Source organism: Glycine soja, chromosome 6, assembly GCF_004193775.1.
Source record: "Glycine soja cultivar W05 chromosome 6, ASM419377v2, whole genome shotgun sequence".
NCBI lineage: Eukaryota > Viridiplantae > Streptophyta > Magnoliopsida > Fabales > Fabaceae > Glycine > Glycine soja.
The window spans coordinates 8842802-8866176 of NC_041007.1; the positions used below are offsets into that span (position 1 = coordinate 8842802).

The window sequence follows — 23375 nt, forward strand, 5'->3', positions numbered from 1 at the left end:
ATTTATTTCTTTTTCTTTAACCAAATACAACATTTTTTTTATACAAGAGCTAAGCGTAAAATAACTACTCCTAAACTTGGTTTCAGGTTTTAAAGAAATTTGTGCAAAACTTCTACATTTAAAATAATATTTGTTCTTGTCAAATTTGGTAAGACATGCTCATGGTGGTGCTCCTTCATGAGCCTCTTTGCGAACTGTGGTGGGAAATACTTGTAAAGATACTCTAACGCTTAAGTTAGAGGCGTAGAGATAAACAAGTTTCAATAGTATGTGAGTTAGAATCAAAATCTTTACCTAAGTTTCGATGGTCTCTTATATAAAGAAAATTTAGATTATCTAATATCAATCTTCTCCTTTGAGATAATGCAAATAAAGAAATATAAGGTAATTATCTTATTTTTCCTCCAATAAAAGATATTTTATTGTATTAGGATTATATCTTTATCTTATGACTAAGGGATAAAGTTTCTCTCTTGCCTTATTTAAATTTCCTAGATATTCTGGATCTGAATAGCCAACTCGACTGACCATTGAGTACGGGGGTTGTCGAGTTCAAGTAGAACATATGTTCCCCGAGCTCTGAAATTGGTTGCAAGAGCTTTTAGAAGTAAAAAACTATGGTTTGAGTCGAGTGCTGGTATCGATATTTGGATTTAGTTAAGTAACTCGGTCTTTTGGTTTTTTTTTTCATAGCCAAAATTTTAGCAGTTAATTGTGGTCTAAGCTAACTGCACGTAGCAGTCTTTATTTAAGTTGTCTACGAGTTTCAAACTTTTGATTTAGCCAAGTAACTCGATCTTTTGGTCCTTTTCATAGCCAAAACTTTAGCTAAGTTATCTGTGGTCTAAGCCAACTACGCGTAACAATGTTTATTTAACTTGTCTGCGTGTTTCGATCTTTTGATCAATGAGCTAAAATGAGTTTAGTCTGATTAAATTTCTTGGTAGACGAGTGTACCAATGAAGTGTTGCTCCCCTTAGGGTTGTCGGGAATACTCAACACATGATGACATTGTCATTAGTGAATAGGTTCATCTAGGTGATGAATGGATCTACATGTTCATCTGGGTTCGAGATTCTATCGTATCTTTTTATCGTTAACATCTTCCACCCGAGTGGTAGCGGTGTTTCCATGATGACATCAATGAAAGGATGGAACTAATTCTCCACTCTATGGACCTATTAAGTGATCGATAGAGTTTGTTCCCTCCACATCGTGTCGACTTCATCGGTTTCCATGATGACAAGTTGTTATCCTCTTGGATCTTCTGGTACTGTTCTCTAAGGGCAATGTTCTCCCTTCGGAGGTCCTCCATCTCTTGGGCATTTTGTTGTTTCATGGCATTCATCTCCCTTTACAGGGTGATGATCAAGGAATGATTGTCATACACCTGACATGGTATCTTCAGTACTATTGTTGGGCTCCCATTTTCAGGGGTTCCTATGGCGAGCATGCCAAACAAGTTGGTTGCATGCCCTAGTGGTGGTACTATTTAGGTTGCATGTGGAGGTGTTGTTGTCGTTTGTCGCCATTGATGATGATGATGATGTGATCAAAGGAAAACTTTTTCCTTGTCCCACGATGGATACCAAATGTTCTTATCAGATTTGACAATACCTGCTCACGACAGTGCACTTTCGTGAGCCTCTCCACGAACTGTGGTAGGGGATACCTACAAAGAAATTTTAATGCTCAAGTTAGAGGCATAGAAATAAACAAATATCAATAGTATGTGAGTTGAAATCAAAATCTTTACTTGAGTCTCAATAGTCTTTTATATGGGGAGAAATAAAATTATCTAATCTCAATCTTCTCCTTTCAGATATTGTAAATAGGAAAAAATAAGGTAAGTATCTTATCTTTCCTCTAATAAAAGATACTTTTTTATATTAGAATTATATTTTTATCTTATAATTAAGGAATAAAATTTCTCTCTTATCTTATTTAAATCTCTTAAATATGCAGAATCTAAGTAACCGATTCCATCAACCACAAAGTTACCAAATATCAGTGGAATAGTAATTATTTTCCAGCGAACATTAAAAATGCATATATCATTAGGATGTCTCAAATAAAAAAAACTTACAATATAGTTAAGTGCGTATTTCTGGTAGCAACATGGCTTCAAATTGGCTAGCCAGTGTCTCATTATCCTTTCTTCTCAGCTTAAATTTTCTTATAGAATAGCATCTTGCAAAGCATCCACTTGAAGCGACAGAAAGGAATTAATAATCACCAGATATATATTTTTGCAATAGAATATGCCAACATCTAAAGAGACTGGTGGGAGATACAATACAATAAACCGGTAATAGTTTGAACATTGAAAATGATACTTTATGTCGATTAATTAAGCTCCTAAGTAGCTTTTAATTAAGGACACAAGAAGCAAAAGTGGGAGAGATATTTATTAATGAAGAAAACGACAAATTACCACAATTAGCTTGCTATTATATATTGACTCGATTTTAAACAATGAATTTACGTACCTTCTTTATTTATATAGTCCTCGAATTTATGTACCTTTTTTATTTATATAGTCCTCACTTGATTAATTTTTAATTAACATAGTATTTCATTATACTCGCTTTCATTTTTAACTGGAGAAACCTGAGGGAATAGAGATTGTATGACTTTCGACATTGACATATAAATGGATGAGGTATAGCTAAACAGAAAATTAATTGTCCGTGTATTTTGTTTTGCTCTTTTTCCTCCGGTTTCTTTATTTCTCTAGGCTCTAGCTTAGCTCTAATAATAATAATAATAATAATAATAAAGCTCTAAAGCTATGTAGGAATAGGAATATCATATCAAATTTAGGAATTGTAGCGTGATTATGTGATCCCTTACACTTCACTTTTGTATTTTACAATCCAAGGTATAGAACGTTGGACTAAAGGGAAAATGGATAAAAAATAATAATTTAATTACCCATTTAATTTTTATAATTTTTAAATTTATTCTATTTATATCCTATCGTTAATAATCGAATTTTTTTAGTTATTAAAATTTATATTTTAATTCTTAAAAATTTTTTGTTTTTAAAATTCTTTAATTAATAAAATTTTAAAAAATTAACGATAAAGATCTTTTGACAATTAAAATATAAACTTTAAAGAATAAAATTCACTTATTAATTATAGAGACCAAAAGAGATAAATTTAAAAATTATAAAAACTAAATCAGTAATTAAGAAAAAAAAAAAGACAGGCGGAGTTTTTTTTTTCTTCGTTAATTACTAAATAATCATGGACTGCAGGACTGGCCTAGGGATCAAATAGTGCATGCATGCTTGTGGCCCTTTTCCTATTCGTTATCGCAATTTCTTGAGTGAGAACAAACCAATGAATGGTATTTTGATATCTGAATTGCCATCGGTTTTCACCAATAGGAGCGAACATAATTATTTGGATATCATTTTCTTAAAGTCGAAATCATCAATTTCAATATACTTAACTTAAAATTGTTTACCTGCGAAAAATAGAAGTTAAAATCTTTTAATATAACTGGAATATATTTAAATTATTCTTAACCACAGATTTATATTAAAATATATAAAGATACAAAAATTAAATTTCCAATATCAAATATAGAATGCGACTAATAAATTTCTGAATAAAAAAAGAAAGCGACTAAATTTAGGCACTATTTTCTGAATAATATCTAATCTAATTCACACAAAGATACAGCATAGGATAGTAGTCACTTATCAGTTATCACTATCAGTTATCACTAGGCTGTCTAGGCCGGAATGGCAGGGAGCATGTGGGTGTAAACAAAACTAACAATGAAAAATATCCAACACCAAACGAAATTAGATGTGGTTTCTGTGGTATCATCGTACGTTGCTAACACACACAAATAATAGTATATTTTTGCTGGTTTCAATATATTAACAGAGTTTAATGTTTATATATTGATAATATATAATTTTATATTATTTAATTATAAATTATTATTTAAATTATTTTAAGATAATTATTTTTAAAATTAAAAAAATTATTATATATAATAAGTTATGATTAAATTGACTGTGTAAAATTTGCATAACCTTTTTCTTCATATTAATATTATTATAAATTTGTTGAGCCTTTTGTGACGCACTCATATTCCTGAAGCGGGGTGCATATTTATTATTATGTCGTCAGATGAATATAGATTGGATTTTGGAAGAAAGTGGTTTGAAAGGAAAATTCAATGAAAGGGGTGGTTTATATATATCTGGCTGAGATGAGATGCATGTAATGTAAGAGTGGGTGACAGAAAGAAAAGAGAGTGACAGAGAGAGAAAATAAAGGAGCCACCACAAAACAAGGTGACTCCAGGGTTCGTCAAAGAGCCAAGATAACTTCTAAGATTACCCCTTCTCAGTTTCCAAGTAGCCGCGTGACCCTAGTTTGGTTATTATGGTGACTCTCCTTTTTATTTTTTTCATTTTTGGTTGTTGCAATTGCAAAATTGGTAACCACGGCCTATGAATTTTCTCTCTCTTGCTTTGGTACGTAAATCAGCCCCATGTTTTGGTTTGGGTCGTTTCCTTGGCTGTTGGGAGAGACGATGCGCCACTTCGCACTTGCCTAACTTGTCCCTCCCATATTTTTATGTTCCTCTCTTTTTAGACCTTTTTTTTTTTTTTTTTTACCATTAGGGTTTAAATTATAGCTTTGCATGTTGATCAATCATGGGAATCTTGGAGACACTTGACCCCAAATCAAAATTGCCTTGCTTCTTCTATTAAATAACTAAAGTGTGGATCTACAAAGCCTGTTTAAAATCTGTGGCCATAACAAGCATGCATATGGCAGCTCAATAGAATTGAACCCCTTTGGTGGCTCTTCATATTAATTGGCTGCAAACTGATAGGGTAATTTAAAATCTATGGTTCAATATGATAATTCATGTATAATTTAATATCTTCTCTTTAGATTCACCAAAATATCCTCAGCTTAAGAAAAAAAAAAAAAGTGCACCACTTGTTTACTTTTTTAAGAAAGAACTCTTGCAAGTACGTGGATTCCTTGTAATTACAAAAGTGAGTTCACGAAATCTTAACCATCAAAAGCAATTTTTATACATTAAATAATAAAATGAAATGTAACTAAAAATTGATTTTTTTTTTCTTTTGGATATTGGCTACAAGACCTTTCAGTGTCACTTTGCAAATGTGGGGAGTATTGTTCCAATGTTTTAATTGAAAAAATGTTGTATATTGAAGATTACATATTTTATTTAATATGGTTTTTATTTAGTAAAGATTAAATCTTTAATATAAAAATTATAGATTTACACTAATGGTATATATGGTTTAGATATTAACAAATAATTTTTATTAATATAACAAATTAGTATATTACTATAATACATATATTATAATTATGTTTGAATTAACAAAATTTTGTTTGTTATTCAAAAATTGCATTCCGCTATGGGGTTGGTCTTAAACTATGCTTGACCTTGAGTCTTATGCCTTCTAATGGAGACTAAGAAATAAGATTGATCTAGGTCCTCTTAGCACTAATGTTTTAACCTCAAATCTATTAAAATTGTTAAGATTATCACATTTGAGATATTGTTAACTTTAATACTTAGTGTTTGTAAACTATCTTTGACCCTGAGTCTTACCTAATGAGATTTTTTGTGTGTATTAGAACACATTGTCCTGGAAATTCTTAATCTTTTTTTGTTATAATAAGATGTTTTCTAATGATCTTTTTTGTTTTGGGGAAGTTCATTTGATACCTATATTTTGTTTCCTGGTGTAAGATTAAGGATTATATCATATGAATGCTCTTTTGAGTAATGATATACAAATTACTCTTTATTTTAAACATTTCATCAACATATCTCATTTTTTTATATTTTTCTCTTCTTATTACATCATATTTATATCATTTTCTCTCTCTAAGTGTCTATCAAACATTTTCTTACTCTTTTTCAATTTTTAAAATTTATCAGAGACTTAAATTTTATTATATTATATAATATTTAACGAAATATATCTAAACAAAATGACTAGAAAATAGTAAAGAAATTGACATTGTTTTTAGACGTGGTTTTAAGCTTATTTAGCAACAGAGAAATATAATCGAGTAGAGAACCTTTTTTGCGGCCATTATTTACATTCAAATCCAGTACACCTAACTTAATTTTGTTAAAAATTAAAAGAAACCAAAGCTAAATTCGAATTCCAAAGAATTGTAACTGGAATTTAATTTATACAAATTAACAATATAACTTTCTTTTATAGATCGATAATAAATAGGAACTAGCTAGTCTTATCATCACTTATCTTATTCATTAATATATTATGATAGAAAATAAATTTAATACTTATGCAAAAAAAATAAAAATTACACTATCAATACATATAAATTAAACTCTCGTGATTAACACGAGGGAAAATTCAAAATTTAACTGCTACAAATTAACATAATTTAAGATACAATCAGATTATGAGTGAATTTATTTAATTTTTTAAAAAATAACTTTAAAATAAGTGCTTTTGTATAAGTATTCTTTTAATAAGTATATAAGTTTTGCTTCTTAAAATAAACAATTTTTTTTTAACAAAAACAGTTTAGACAAACACAATAAAAATAAAAATAATATTTATTTTATTAAAATAAATGCTTATTACAACAACAAAAATTAAACAAACCGTCTCTATATATAATTTTTTTCATGAGAAAAGAAATGACTGAGTATTAAAAAGATCTTACTTATTCTGGTAATGTCATCTTTGCTGATCAAATGTTGAGGGAGTTTACGCTGTTTCCTTCGTAATTTTTTCTGAACATCTGAATGTAAAATTTTCTTTAACAAGTCATTGTTGTTTATTAAACTTCTCGCCCATCTTCAGCCATATAAATACAAGTGAACGGTAAGGGTGTAAACCGCAACAATCACAAAATGAACACAACGTGACTCCCCCTGTCCCTATAAGTTTTTTTTCTTCTTAATTCTTCCGTTCATCAAGCAAAAAAAAATTCTAATTAATCTAAAATTCAGCTAAAAAATAAATAAAATATGACCAATAATTATTTTTACCAATGATTAAATTCAGACAATATCCAAATAATTTAACCTTAACTTTAGCACATATATCTAATAAAAAAAGATAATGGTTTAAGTTATATATTGACCACACAATCATTTAAAGAGTCATTTTTTCTCACAAGTATATGTTTTGGAGACAATTTTGAGTTAAGATGGAACATTAAATATAAGTATTTCTCCTTGCCGGAATTCAAACTTTGATTCAAAAGTTCACCCCTTTATGTTAGAAGAAACTATTAGATAATATTCAATCATCACATGTTTATAGTCCTTACAATTTCTATGATATATTTAAGTTTTTAAATTTACAAGAAAAATTAATATCATTCAATTACATGTTACTAGTATGTAGAGATTAGTTAGAACTATATGATAGTCTTAAATCACTTAATCAATCATTTTCTCTTACATTAGACTCAACTATCGGTTGATAATACTAATATAGAGCCTTTTTTTTTTACATATAAGCAATATTATAAAAATGTGAAACATGAATTTCACACTATAATGGAACAAGTGATAAATCAGAAGATTAAAATAAAAAAATATTATTTTCACCTTGACATCAACATAGACTTTTCGAATAAAAGTTATTTTCAAAAAAAATATTTTATATTCGGAAATAAGTTTTTTAAAATTTAAAACAAACACAAAAGTACACTATGTTCCCAAGAATTGCTTAAGATAACCAAAACTAAACTTATTATTTATATGAAAAATAGTTGGTTGATCTTCATTTATCCATTGGGGTACTTGTTTCTTTATGTTTTATATATTTCTGTCACTCTCTCTAATTTTCTTTACACGGATACTTTTTACTTTTTATTGAAAAACATAGGATATGTATGAATACATCACTTGCACTTTACTTTCATGCATGGATATTGTTCTAATTTCTTAATAGAATTTATCACAGACCAACACCCAAACTTGCTTAGTAACCTAAACTAATTTAATAAAATAAAAAAAAATCCCTATTACATTGATTTTTGTTTGAGGAATAACTATTTTTTTCTTTTACATTGATTTTATTTTATTAGTATTAGTTAAACTTGGATTCAATTTTTCAGTTAAAAAAACTGGGATTCAATTTTCAATCTTAAATTAAATATCCTTAATATTAAAGAGTCTAACTCAATTAATTTAATAATGTGCAAGATATTATAAGTTTTTTGATTAAGTTCAATTCATACAATAAAATAAATAAGATAATGACAAGAGATGTTGAAATATGTAAATCTAACCTAATTTAATGCAACTCGTCATTCATAAAAAAAAGGGTTGGATTGGGTTAGAAATTCTAATGTAACCCAATCCTGATATAAATTTGTGGGTTACGATAGGATGGCAAACTTATAATGCAACTATTTTTTTTTATTTGTTAAAAATGATATTTTTATTTTTAAAATATAAAATTTATAAATATAATAAATAAATACATAATAAGTTTATAAAATTTAAAAATGATATTTTTATTTTTAAGAAACAAAATCGCTAAATTAGTTGAGAATGCAAAACTTTTAAAATACTACTCCATTTACTATAATTTTTGGAAATATAATTGGTCTGACATAGCCATAGTACACAGTCTTTTTCTCGATACTTGGTTTGGTTACGTCTCTTTCCCCACGACGCCTCTATATAACTCGCCCAATCCCTCCATCTTTCACTCGTTCAAAAACAAAACCATTCTACCTTCTCCAAAACCATCCAACTCTCATGTTCGAAGAAAACATACACAATCTCTTCAAACTCTAATTTTCTTTTCCTTTCATTTAATTTCCTCAATGGCGGCTTCCGTCGACCAGCGTCCGTACCCCGGCCTCCACAATGGCGTCGTTCGGCCCCTCAAACCAGGCCCGGATATCCCGCGTCCCAAGAAGCTACCCCAGCCGCCGCCGCCACTCTCGGATTCCTCAAGCGACGAAGAAGAAGACACCACCTTGAACTTGAAGGACCTGATTCGCAAGGGAACAACGGAAGTTGAATCCTCCATTTTCGACCCGCGCGACGATGGAACCTCTGACCACTGGATCCAACGGAACTCTTCCCTTGTCCGTTTAACGGGAAAGCACCCGTTTAACTCGGAGCCACCCCTCCCTCGCCTCATGCAACACGGTTTCATCACCCCGGTCCCCCTTCACTACGTCCGCAACCACGGGCCAGTCCCCCGGGCCCGCTGGGAGGACTGGACCGTGGAAGTCACGGGCCTGGTCACCAGGCCCACACGCTTCACCATGGAGCAACTCCTCCACGATTTCCCCAGTCGCGAGTTCCCAGCCACACTCGTCTGCGCTGGGAACCGGCGGAAGGAACAGAACATGGTGAAACAGAGCATCGGCTTCAACTGGGGGGCAGCCGCCATCTCCACTTCGGTGTGGCGCGGCGTGCCCTTGCGCACCCTGCTCAAGCGCTGCGGGATCTACACCCGCACCAAGGGCGCGCTCCACGTGTGCTTCGAAGGGGCCGAGGATCTGCCAGGTGGAGGTGGGTCCAAGTACGGAACCAGTATCCTGAGGGAGGTTGCACTGGATCCCTCCCGCGACATCATTCTCGCCTACATGCAAAACGGGGAGCCTTTGTCCCCGGATCACGGCTTCCCCGTTAGAATGATAATACCCGGTTTCATTGGTGGCCGCATGGTCAAATGGTTGAAGCGCATCATTGTTACTACCGACCAATCTCAAAACTATTACCATTATAAGGATAACAGGGTACTCCCTTCTCACGTTGATGCCGAACTTGCCAATGCTCAAGGTATTCTACTATTCCCTTTTCTTATTTTTTTGCTCTCATAAATTCTAATAGACTTTGTTTATAAAATAATGTTTTCTCTGTTTCAATTTTTTTTTAGCTTGGTGGTACAAGCCGGACTATATTATCAACGAGCTTAACATAAACTCCGTGATAACCACGCCTTGCCACGAGGAGATCTTGCCCATCAACTCATGGACTACTCAGATGCCTTATTTCATCAGAGGCTATGCGTATTCCGGTGAGTTTTATTTCATTCCCATTAGAAAACACGTCTTTATGATTAAATATAACAGGGGTTTTGTTTATTTTCCAGTATTAATAACAGTTTGAGTAAATATTTTCACAATAGTAAACAAAAAAAAAATTCTGTAAAAAAAATAATTTTTTTTAAAAAAAAGTCATAATGGAAAAAAGATGAGGCGGAAGCAGTAATTAATACGGAAACTAGCAACACGAATTTTTCTCTCTAAATTAGAGGGAGAAAAATCATGGCAATAATATTGATTTTCAGGAGTGAGATCTGATTTTTTTTTTCTACTGTACAGAAAAATTTGTTAGTATTTATGAAAATCAACAAGTTTATGTTGAGGATTCAAATATATATCTAAAAAAAAGAAAACACAAAGATTGGGACTTGGTGTTTATTTTATATAGTACGTAATAGCTTCTGTAAATACTTCGTGATGCATTTGGTAGATGTTTAATTGGTCACATTTGGCGTTTCGCTTCTAGCGTAATCAGTGGTATTTTAGAGCGAGTAATAGGTTGGAATTTGCTGAATTGCTGTTTCGACTTGCAATAGACCGTGGGCAGTCGGTTGAATTTTGTTTAGTGGTGGTGATCCACTTGGAACGTTACTAATTGTTGGTGAGAGTATAATTATACCTTATTCTTGTTGCACGTGCAGGTGGTGGGAGAAAGGTGACACGTGTTGAGGTAACCCTGGACGGAGGTGAAACGTGGCAAGTGTGCACACTGGACTGTCCGGAGAAACCCAACAAATATGGAAAGTACTGGTGTTGGTGTTTTTGGTCTGTGGAGGTTGAGGTTTTGGACCTGCTCGGAGCCAGGGAGATTGCGGTGCGTGCTTGGGACGAGGCCCTCAACACCCAACCTGAAAAGCTCATTTGGAATGTTATGGTACGTTCCTGTCTCTGCCACATTCTTTTAATTGAAATTTTAACTTTAATTAGGCCTCTGAAATTTGATAGGATTGTTAACTACAATTACAATGCACGTAGTGCTGGTCACATTGGTGATTGCTATTGCTGTATAAGTATCGGATCAAATTGTCTCCATTACTGATTAACTGTACCATTTTTTTTGTCAGTTAGCAAAAATAAACTATTATACTATTATTAATCTCAATAGTAAAGACTAAACAGTTACTATGACCCATGTACACGTAGAAAAATAAACGTATGGTATAAAATCATAAAACGTATATGTAATAATTATTTTTTGCCATTTTGAATATATATATATATATGTGTGTGTGAAAGAAAAAAATGTAATAAATAACTTGATAAGAAAGAAAAATAGAGATAAAAGAAATGAAATAAAAATAAATGAATGTATGGTTATAATTATTTTTGCACACCATATTTCACATTTTTTTTCACGTTATTTCATAGTTTCTTTCTGTCACTATATTTTTGTTTTTATTTTTTACATTCTCTCTTTTTATCGTATCACATCAAGTCATCAATTATTTCATCGATCCATTGCCTCTCATGTATTTTTCATTCCCGCGTGCTCATTGACCGCGACATTGTTTGATAGATTCTTGCAAACCATTGGCTCCGATCAAATAGTGACAGCTAGCAATAAACTATTGCCCGTGACTTAAAATCTAATCAAAATCTTTACTAAAGTGCCCGACTTTGAGTCTAATTTATTAAATAAGTTTTGACATGTACAGGGCATGATGAACAACTGCTGGTTCAGAGTGAAAACCAATGTGTGCAGGCCCCACAAGGGTGAGATAGGTATAGTGTTTGAACACCCCACCCAACCAGGCAACCAATCCGGCGGATGGATGGCAAAAGAAAAACACCTAGAGAAATCATCTGAGTCCAACCCAACCCTCAAGAAGAGTGTCTCCTCCCCATTCATGAACACCACCTCAAAAACCTATACCATGTCTGAAGTCAGAAGGCACAACAACGCCGATTCGGCTTGGATCATAGTCCACGGTCATGTCTATGATTGCACCCGCTTCCTCAAAGACCATCCCGGTGGCACAGACAGCATCCTCATCAACGCCGGCACCGACTGCACCGAGGAGTTCGAAGCCATCCACTCCGACAAAGCCAAGCAAATGCTTGAAGACTACCGAATCGGCGAGCTCACCACCACCTGCTACAACTCTGATTCTTCATCGTCAAACCCCTCCGTGCATGGCAGCTCCGACACCATCCCTTTGACCCCCATCAAGGAAGTGATTACACCAATGCGAAGCGTGGCTCTTAACCCACGCGAGAAAATCCCATGCAAGCTCATCTCCAAAACCTCCATCTCTCACGACGTTAGGCTTTTCCGCTTTGCCCTCCCCTCCGACGACCTACTCATGGGTTTGCCAGTTGGGAAGCACATATTCCTATGTGCCACCGTTGACGAGAAACTATGCATGCGAGCCTACACTCCAACAAGCAGCGTTGACGAAGTGGGATACTTCGACCTCGTCGTTAAGGTTTACTTCAAAGGGGTGCACCCTAAGTTCCCCAACGGTGGGATCATGTCTCAACACTTGGACTCTCTCCCCATTGGTTCTGTCTTGGACGTGAAAGGCCCACTTGGCCACATTGAATACACTGGCAGAGGAAACTTCCTCGTTCATGGGAAACCAAGGTTTGCCAAGAGGCTAGCCATGTTGGCTGGTGGCACAGGAATCACACCCATTTACCAAGTGGTTCAAGCCATTCTAAAGGATCCAGAGGACTGCACCGAGATGCATGTGGTTTACGCGAACCGAACCGAGGATGATATATTGCTGAAGGAAGAGCTTGATGAGTGGGCTAAGAAGTATGATAGGTTGAAGGTGTGGTACGTGATACAAGAAAGCATAAGAGAAGGGTGGGAATACAGTGTGGGATTCATCACTGAAAGTATCCTGACGGAGCATATTCCAAATGCATCTCCTGATACCTTGGCATTGACTTGTGGACCACCACCTATGATTCAATTTGCAGTCCAGCCGAATTTGGAGAAGTTGGGCTACGACACCCAGAATAACTTGCTCGTGTTTTAGGGGACTAAACTAGAATACATTGTATGTGTATATAGTAGTTTATTGTTATATATAAATAATGGATTCTATTAGCTGCTTCGTTTCAAGATTTTTTTATGTTTCAATTTTTAAATAAAAGTGTACATGGGACAGCTAGCTAGCTACGCAGGTTTACTTTTCCTCGTCAACTTTTGATGTAGACAAGTATGTCAATTATTTTGACTACTTTTGCATGTATAAATAAATAAATAAAACAGTGTGCAACTATCACTTTTTCAATTTATTTACTCTGAATCAAAGGCATTACAACATTATGTCATTAATTTAATGACATTTTATATGAATAAAATACATATTACAAGGCACGACTCGTACCTTTCATTGTATAATATCTATATATATAAAACTAGTTTGATATAGAGAAAATTGATGCAGATTCTTAAATAAGAAAGAGAACCATCGTTCCAAATAGTGACATTAATCATGCGGTCATTAGAATATATTTTTCACTGATTCAGTTTTTATAATATTATTCTTTGTATCAGTATAAAATATTAAAAAATTAATACGTAGAAATACTTGAGATGATCGAATATGCTACATAAATACATGTTCAATATCAATACGAGTACTATTTTAAAATATTGAAGCTTACCTGTAATTTTCATGAAAGCTGTCAAATATAGAATGACAGTGCTACATCGGTTAAATATACAGTGTTAAACATATCGCCCGTATGTACTTGTGTACTTACTCTGATATAACCAATCATACAAAAAAATTGTGTTATTTATTTGGCAATAAAATGTTAATATGATATATGTCATCACACACGTCTTGAAAAATATCTCCAAAATTTGTTGTCCCTTTTTTTGTATTAAAAAAAATGTTCAACATCTTACTATGACTATTTAACATTTTTTCTACTTATTTATAATTTACATAAAAACTATCAAATATGTGACCATGATCATGCTAAATCAAATATATTTTGTAACATGTCACCTCATGTGTACTTCTGTGTGCACATCACTCTAATTTAACCAACTATCAATTATGTTCCACAAAAATATTTGGCATAGGATATTTGTCTCGAGATATTAAGAGGAGGAAGTGGAAAATAGGCCGAAAGGTAATATTTGTAAAAGAAGTGGATATTCTGCCATGTAGGTGAATGGGGGGAGGGGAGTTGGCATTGAAAATAGGAGTACTGGTGAAGGTTACTTATTTATTTATGAGATATTAATCTTTTAACGAAACCAGTTCCTTCCAATAGTGGATAAAGCAAAGTTGCAGAAGCCGTATATCAAGGACAAATATGAGGGAGCGTGGCTTACACAGTAACGTCAGCATTCAAGAAAATAAGACGCAGGAATGCAGTCCAAACTGATGGATTTTTCAAGTCATTTTGGAATCACCTAGTAATTTGATGGTGCTCATGATCACGTTCTCTTGGACCGAATTCCATTGGAGGCCAATCTTTTGTCGCAAGGTATCATTCTGCTCTCAGATAAGGATTTGTAATGAGGTTATGGTCTAAAGGAGGAATATACAGACCATATTTTTTTTAATGCTTTGTCTTCACTAAGGTTTGGGAAGAATGCTTAACCTGGGGTTGGCATTTCAACAACGCTTCATAATTAAAATTAAAACATAAAAGTATATAGAAATCATTATTTGTAATTCCAAGGTTTACAGGGAGGTAACTTGGAATCTAGGAAGACTTGACAGATTATATATATGGCATACGTACCATTGTGTGTTCTATATAGTATATGGCTAGCAAGAAAACAAGTCATTTTTAATTCCAACAAAGTAGATTAATTTAGCTGAACTGAACAACTAAAAATCATTATTGAAAAAAAAAACTTTCAATTTTCTCATCTATTCTCTATTTAAGCATGTAATAAAAAAGAATATCAATATAATTATTAAATAGTTTTAAACTCACACTTAATTCATTTGTACATGGAACATGTATGCAATTTTATCTAACATTAATAAAAAAAATATTAAATTATGAAATTACTTATTTTATACAATAAATTTATAAAACATGTTTTACATTATTATTTTTTATTTCTCTCCATCGTCAAATTAAAAATCTTATTTTTCTACTCTTAAATTATTATGTAAAAAAATGACTAGACTTTTTTTTTTAAAAAAAGAATATAACAGAAGCTATGAATTTGGGCAGTGTACACCTGTGTGTAGCGGTGGATGCATCGGGTGGAAGCTAATAGAGATAGAGATGCGCGGCTTCACACAAAGCCGTCACCCTTCACATTTACATTAGGTCAAGGAAGGTTGCGTGCTGTTTGGTGCGCGGAAAGGTCACCTCTAGTTTCCACGTACAACGAAATGGTGCCTCTCTTTTACTTCATACTTCGTCGTATTATGGAACCCCTCTGCCAAGTTTCCTTTGTTTTAGTTTTACCATGTGGCATACTTGCCTTTTAAGAAATCAAGAATCAGTAAAGCCAATCATCCTAGCTTGTTTCCTATCTGCTAAGTTTGATGGTATATTACTTTCTGCCAATTAAATTAATTACCCTTTCTCTTCATTTTTGCACAATAATTAACGATATCGTCGTTTTATCGTTTCTAAAAAAATATTACTATATTTCTGCTATTTCTAGTTGTGCTCCTCAATTGGACCTTATTTTTAAGCGTAAGCAAGTTGATTTGTGAAGGATAATTATATTCATGGAGTGGATATTAACATTTTCCAATTGTAAAAGTTCTTGCCGACAAGAATCCCGTACATGTGCTAATTAATGTTATAAAGTACAATTCAAGCTGAGGACGAGTTATACCAATTAATATTTTGTCAATTTATTTTATTTTTAGTTTTACTATAACCGTATGGTAACCAAAAAACCAAATAAAATTAGCATCACTATATAAGAGTGAATATTAACAAGGTTTAATAATGTTTTTAATTAACAGACAACAAAGTTTAAACTTTATACAATTTTTTTATATATTTAATTTGTAGATTCTCCGCAAGATTTATTTAAAATGAGTTTAAAATAAATGTAATTAAATTCTTAAAACAAGAAAATATGCCCCCCTCTACTTATGATTTGTTCGTGGATATTTTATCAATAATACCAAGAGTAAGCTACAGTTGAACGGGAAAGCAAAAGCTAGTTATAAAAATACTAATTAATAATAACAAATTTCATAAAAGTTGGTAATGATCGAGCTCCAAGGACGTTGGGAGGAAAGAGTCAATCATTTACAAAAACAAAGCACACACTTTTGTTCCTCTATGATGCCTTACAAAAGCAGGATTAATAGTTTAAAGAAACTATTGTAAATCAACTTTTGTCTGTTGTATTAGGCGGCTAGCTAGTTTCAACTTTAAAGGAAGAATAAAAGCAAAACCACAAGCATTGTGTTTTCGTGCAAATCTGTGTTGCTCGAACAATCAAGCCTAGGGCAATTATATTATTATTTATGTTCCCTAAACAACACCACAAGCGGTTTGAGGACGAGGAGAAAGGAATAAAATGAAATAGTATCTCAAATAAGTTAACTAATGCAAATTTAACAAAAAGGTAGCAATACACACTAAAATAATGCAGAAATGTCTGCTTGTGAGTTTTAATTAGATTCAGGTTAATTTATTCGAGCAAATTTGTCATTGACTAACAACTTGTAGATACAATAATTAGAAAAATTAATAAAGCAACTAAAGTTTCAATAGTCTAATTTAGTATATTAATCTAATATCGTTCAATGATTCTCACACGTATGGGTTGTAGTTTAGAAATATTGATTGACTAACAAAAAAATTGATTGAGCTTGTTGAATTAATTAAAAAACTTCTTTCATATAATGTTAGAATTTTTCTAAGCAAAGTCTTATTAATGTTGAATTAATTAATATTTTTATGAAATTATTCTAAACATTTAAAAATAAAATACTTTCACTCTTAAGATATTAAATATTTTATTTATTATTATTTAGAGTCTTTATTATTTTACACTTTAAGTAATCAATATATGAGGGAAAATGGTTAACAAATTCATACTACTTCCGCACTAAAATAATTATCTTCACACAGACAACAAAATAACAATTGTTAGTATGCGTTTTGTTTTTTGTTAACACAATTGTTTGATTTAATTAATTAATTATTGCATATATATTTGCATTGTATCAGTAGAAGATTGGCCAAAAACCTTCCCTCAGCTGTACCAAACTTAACGAAAAACGAGAAATACTCGACGCTATATAACACATCCATTGAGGTAATGAAACTTCAATTAATATACCAAGTTAGTATATCTCAAGAAGCTTGGTTGCGTAATGGCTAAATGGCTCAGGTGCATAACGGTTATTGAGTGTTACCAAACGTGTCTATGTAGTAGTGACAGATTTTAATGCATAATGATATAATAGAAGTGGGTCTGAACATAGAAGTTGTATCAACTGAAATCTTTTCGGTCTGTTTTCTTGGTTGTTTATGTTCGTTTTGGGACCTTTATATAGGTCAAGTAAATGGTAACGTTTTCAGGGTGTGATGCTAGCAGATGTCAAGGTATTAAGGTATTTTGTTGTATGTTGGTGTTTTTCATGTAAAAGGGTTAAGGTACCCTTCTAATAATAATTCCTTTGACTAATAAAAAAATGTATTACGTACGTCTCGAAACAGTAGTGCACCTGCATATTTCTTCCTTCATAATTATGAGACTACAGCGACCCATGTATGTTTAATTTTCTATGTTGTCACTGCGTTAGTATTGCTACTGATCCGAGACTTGATTGATGTCTATTTTGCATGTACTTCCCAGCTCGAGTTGCTTTGACAAGATCATGCTAAAGTCAAAGAGAGTACAAAAACGCTAGTTTTATTTGTAATTATTCTTTAAATCAAAGATCAAAATAATCGTTTATCTAAAAATTGTTTTTTTTATGTAAAATACAATTAATCACTTGTAAAGCTACATTGATCAAGTCACACGAGCTAGATCGGGAGTTTTTAATTTCTACCAATAGGAGAATATTGGGTAGAATTTTCCCTACTTCTCATATGTGTGTGTCTAACCATTGGCAGCATTTTTACAATTTGGTATTGAACTGCAATACGAATTCAGATTAATTGTCGATTTATATATTTTCAATTGGGCAATCTTGACCCTTATAAAATGTTTTATATATGAGAAAAATAATAATTAAAAACACGGTTCAGAAAGTTGAAGCTGCCAGCTGATCATAACCGTACATTTTGTAATTGGATGTTTGAAATGTAAAGAATTGAGTTCCACGATTTGTAGCATCACATACACTTAACTACAAACTCATTTTTTTATATGATATCACGTCTATCTTAAATAGATTCTTATGTTTGTTATGTTTTAGGAGTATGAGGGAAGGTGTGGTCACACTTAGATAAATGAGTATATTAAAAGTCTCCCATGACGGATAATCATAAAAAAAATAGAACATGTTAAAGTCTTACATCGATTAAAGATAATATTGAGATAAACTATATAAGTTTTTACTTTATAAATTGATTTTAGTTAAGTCCAAACTCACTTTCTAGTCAAATTATGCATGCACATATGGTCCATTAACTACTTGTTGATTTTATAAGATGATGAGTTAGAAATCTATATATGGATATAGCCTCCTATAAAACGTTTCTTTAGTGTCATTATAAGCTTGACATTCTAAATCGCACCGAGAAATATCAATAGAGCAATATATTCGAACACCCACATTATTCAAATGTACTACTTATAATATCTAAATTTTTCTCTTTTTTTTTTCTCTCTTTCTTACTAGGTGTTATTTCTAGGCTGGTTCTCAAATCCACTTTTGTTTTTTGGGTTAAGATGAAGCTCATTTCTCTTGGTGATTGTGTGCAGAAATCACTGCAGTCTCAGTCATTGCAGCACATTTCTATGTGGCTTGCGTTAATTCTCTGCATCAGTTTTATTGCATAGATTTATCTAGTAATATATGGATTCTTTTAATTGTTTTTTTTTTACAGGTTTTTATGGGATGTATCTTTACATTCAGCAGTGAGGAGTGCTTTTCTAAATAACTTAGTCTGAGCTAGATAGCTTTTATTTTTTTCTTTGTTTCGCTTTTCTCTTCATGGGTTTCTGCTATAACCTCCATGTTTTTGTTTCTTTTTTCTTTTTAATTAAAAAAAACTAGGTATTATTTAACATTTTGGTTTCCAAATATCATTTTCTATATATCAGTAACGCTTTCGATTCTATTCACTGGCCTCAAGTGGAGTTTGACTTTTTGACCATTAACTTTAAAACTTCTATCTGAATTAGAGTCAAAAAATAATTTCTGTCTTTAACTGAAGTGTAAGACAAATTGTCCTGACGCAAAATTTCTTTTCAAAAGGGATCTACCATGACATTGCTTAGTTCTTTGCACAAGCACGCATTCTCAGAATAATAAAGTATACGTATAGTGGCAAAGATTTAGGGTTGGAACCCAGTTGTGTTGGTCAATAAAGTGAGGAAACTATCGTACAAAAAGATCTAATATAGTAACCCATTTCTCCATGTTGACATGGTATAGTAACTCTTGCATTTGAAGATATCGAAGAGGAACCCAATGTCGATGTCGATGGTCAACATGGTGAGGTAACTGGTGCATTCTTGGAATGGGAACCCAATACTATTTGTCATTAAGTGACAAGCTTCGAAGGTTATCTTTTGTTATGGTTGAAGTTTTTCTGGTAACTGCTGTTGTGGTGTATGACCGAATCATCACTTTGTAAGCTTATCATTCCTTGCACGTGCTTGGTGCATTTCATGTAACTGCTAGAATGAATGTTCAAGTTTGTGCCGGGAAACATGTTGTAGGACCAAATCAATCTCTAATATTGTAGCATGAATGCTTGTTGTTTTCTATCATTTGACATAATTGCGACAAAGGAAATATTTATGGGCATTACTTGATTTTTTTATAAGTCAGTTTATATTATTGCTAAAATAAGCATAAGGAAATTTTTTGTTGTTGTGAAAAACAGTGGAAGCCACTGTCTATATCAATTGAAACCACGAAGGAAGGTCAAAATTTGCATATCTGCTTTGAGAGACAAAGCTATAAAATAAGGAACAAAATAAAAAATCTACCAGGTCCTTGGAGACCCAACCCAAACTTTGACAGTTTATCCGCTACTTGGTTTCCTTCACGGAAAATATTTTTCCAGTGATAAACCCCTCCTCTATGAGTAAAATCCTGAATTCTCTGAATCATAGGATAGCATGTATGGGATGACACACAGCATTCGATCACTCGGGAGCGAAATAACCATAAGGAATGGCAATGGAGAAATTAGAAAAGTGAAACATTATCCACAATCTAGCAATTACAAAGACTAAAAAAATGGGACATTAAGTCCACCATCACTGCCATAAACATACCCACCAAAATTAATGTGACAGTGTATAAACCATTAAAACCAACAAACAAAAAAGGGAATTGCTTGAAATTTAATTGGGAGTTCTTGATGCTAAAACATACCGTGTAATGTTTTTCCAATCTCCCTAGCCAAAACCTACGTAGCTTATAGATGTCCATATACACTTTTAATTAAAAATTGAAACATTCAAAAATCTTGAAACCAAGAAGCTAATAGCTAGTATTATTTACATATATATTTTTTACAAGTAAACTAAAATTTATTAAAAAAAACAGAACATAGATGAATATTAGCACAAGAACTGCCATAATTCAGCATACTTGTCTGTTACTTATGCTCTCATAAAGAGATAAAAAAAAAGGTGATGCAGACAAAGAATTGCAGCACCAACAAAAATAAGTGACTATAACATGATGAAAAAAACATACAGCAAAACCCACCCCTACTGCAAACCATCAAACAACAAAGTCCCCGAACATGTATACTATGATATTACGAACAGTGGCAAATAATAAGGTAGCCACATAAGAATTCATGTCACTTTGAAGCAGCAATTCAATCATGCCACACCATTATTTATAGTATATGATAAAATATACACACATATACAATCTTCTACCTTAGTCCCCTAAAACACGAGCAAGTTGTTCTGGATGTCGTAGCCCATCTTTTCCAAATTCGGCTGCACCGTGAACTGAATCATGGGGGGTGGTCCACAAGTCAACGCCAAGGTATCAGGAGATGCGTTTGGAATATGCTCCTTCCTGATACTTTCCGTGATGTACCCCACACTGTATTCCCACCCTTCTCTTATGCTTTCTCGTACCACGTACCACACCTTCAACCTGTCATGCTTCTTAGCCCACTCATCAAGCTCTTCCCTCAGCAATATATCATCCTGGGTTCGGTTCGCATAAACCACATGTATCTCGGTGCAGTCCTCTGGGTCCTTTAGAATGGCTTGAACCACTTGGTAAATGGGTGTGATTCCGGTGCCACCAGCCAACATGGCTAGTCTCTTGGCAAACCTTGGCTTCCCATGAACGAGGAAGTTTCCTCTTCCAGTGTATTCAATGTGGCCAAGTGGGCCCTTCACGTCCAAGACAGAACCAATGGGGAGAGAGTCCAAATATTGAGACATGATCCCACCGTTGGGGAACATAGGGTGCAACCCTTTGAAGTAAACCTTAACGACGAGGTCGAAGTATCCAACTTCGTTGATAGCAGAATGCAAGGAACAACAAGTCAAGAGCCAAGTGCAGATATGAATGCAGAGGTGCAGTTAGAAGGCAGGGGTAAAAGAACAATTACAAAACCAGCTTACCTAAGGGACTACGTGTGAGGGAGCAATAGTGGCTGAGCTGGCAGAGTAGAGAATCTTGGTGAGTAGTGCTGCTAGGGGACAAGCATAACCGAATTCTGTTATTTTTTAATATTCCCTAGCACGTTTTGCAATTCTGTTAGTAAGAATTACAATATATATAACTATGTAATAATCAGTAAGGATATGAATAAATATAGTTATCTTTCTTTTTGTCTTTTCTAGAGGTCCTCACTCTCGAAGCCAGTTTTCATAGTTTTTACCTATCATTTTGGTGTTCTCGTTGTCATGGCTAACTCCTCTAAGGCCAAAGGTGCCTAGGATAAGCTAGAGGATGCTATCCTCAGGCTCACAAATCATCAGCTTTTGCTTGGAGAGTCTATGTAGACGTTGACCCTCAAATTTGAGGAGTTGCTTCAAAGCATACCACCCGTTCCCTCTGCCTCACCTTCATTACCAACCCCTGCACCTACTCTACCTCCGACACCTACATTCAATCACATAGTGAAATTAGATGTCCCAAGATTCGATGGTACTAATCCTTTTGGTTGGATCTTTAAGATCAACCAATTTTTCGAGTATCATGGTACTCGAGAGCATGATCGTCTCACGATTGTTTCGTTTTATATGGAGTGCATTGCCCTTGCCTAGTTTCAGTGGATGACCAACAATGGTCAATTCACCTCATGGTTGGTGTTTTTCCAAGCTCTCTAGATTAGATTTGTGCCCTCTCAATATGAGTATCCCATTGGGACTCTTTTCATACTCACACAGAAAGGGTCAATAGCACAATACTTGTCTGATTTTGAGGATTTGGCAAATCGGATTATAAGGCTTCTTCCTTCGTTCCTCCTGAGTTGCTTCATTTATGGGCTCACCCCATAAATCCGACGAGAGGTCCAGGCACTGCAGCCTCTGACTCTGGTGCAGGTGACCGGCCTTGCACGCCTTCAAGAAGAAAAGCACCTGGATGCGCAGTTGATTCCTCGAGGGCGCCTTCCACAACCACTCTGGTCCTTCCCTCACATTCAGTTCCATCGCTTGCCACGCTTTTACCTTCGCCACCACGACCGCCAACCCCAGCTCTCAAGCGACGACAAATACCATAGAGGCCATTGTTGTGCCTCTAAGGTTTTCCTCTTAGTCGCAGACGAAGAAAACCCTCCACTAATTAATATAGAAGGCCTTGACTAGTGACCCGCTTCGCCTGACTCCAGTGACCCGCTTCAAACCCAAATTAGTTTCAACTCTCTGACGAGTCATTTGGCCCCAGAAACACTCTGATTGCTAGGCTACCTCTTAGCCACCAGGTCGTGATCCTCGTGGATGGCGACAACACTCACAATTTCATCCAGGAGGAGTTAGTGACCAAGCACGGGTTCTCTTCGCGAGAGACGACCCCATTGCGGGTTATGGTTGGGAATGGGCAACACCTCAAATTCACATGATGTTGTGAAGCAATCACCATTGAGATTCAGATGACCAAGTTCATTATCGAAGAGAGATTTCATATAATGTGGGGGGTGAGAATAGCAAAGAGTGAAGTAAGAAAAGCAACTCCCTGTTTTTAAAGGGCAAATTAGGTCCAGAGTAGATCTGGGCCT

The 23375-nt window shown here is 33.9% G+C and overlaps 2 protein-coding genes and 1 long non-coding RNA gene across 3 annotated transcripts; 1 reads left to right on the top strand and 2 right to left on the bottom strand.

Annotated features, from left to right (window-relative positions):
• Positions 1-778: 778 nt before the first annotated feature.
• Positions 779-6963, bottom strand: LOC114414012. The gene is made up of 3 exons (XR_003667096.1): positions 6723-6963; positions 2087-2205; positions 779-1672 (listed from the first exon to the last, which is right to left on the bottom strand). It is a non-coding gene; the product is annotated as an uncharacterized LOC114414012 (long non-coding RNA).
• Positions 6964-8715: 1752 nt separating this feature from the next.
• Positions 8716-13328, top strand: LOC114415374 (inducible nitrate reductase [NADH] 2). The gene is made up of 4 exons (XM_028380026.1): positions 8716-9816; positions 9914-10054; positions 10724-10956; positions 11738-13328. Exons 1-4 carry the CDS (start codon positions 8847-8849, stop codon positions 13064-13066), a joined length of 2673 nt encoding a protein of 890 aa, XP_028235827.1. The 5' UTR covers positions 8716-8846; the 3' UTR covers positions 13067-13328.
• Positions 13329-21049: 7721 nt separating this feature from the next.
• LOC114414360 (inducible nitrate reductase [NADH] 1-like) lies at positions 21050-21802 on the bottom strand. Its single transcript, XM_028378620.1, has one exon. It carries the CDS (start codon positions 21610-21612, stop codon positions 21079-21081), a length of 534 nt encoding a protein of 177 aa, XP_028234421.1. The 5' UTR covers positions 21613-21802; the 3' UTR covers positions 21050-21078.
• Positions 21803-23375: the final 1573 nt, after the last annotated feature.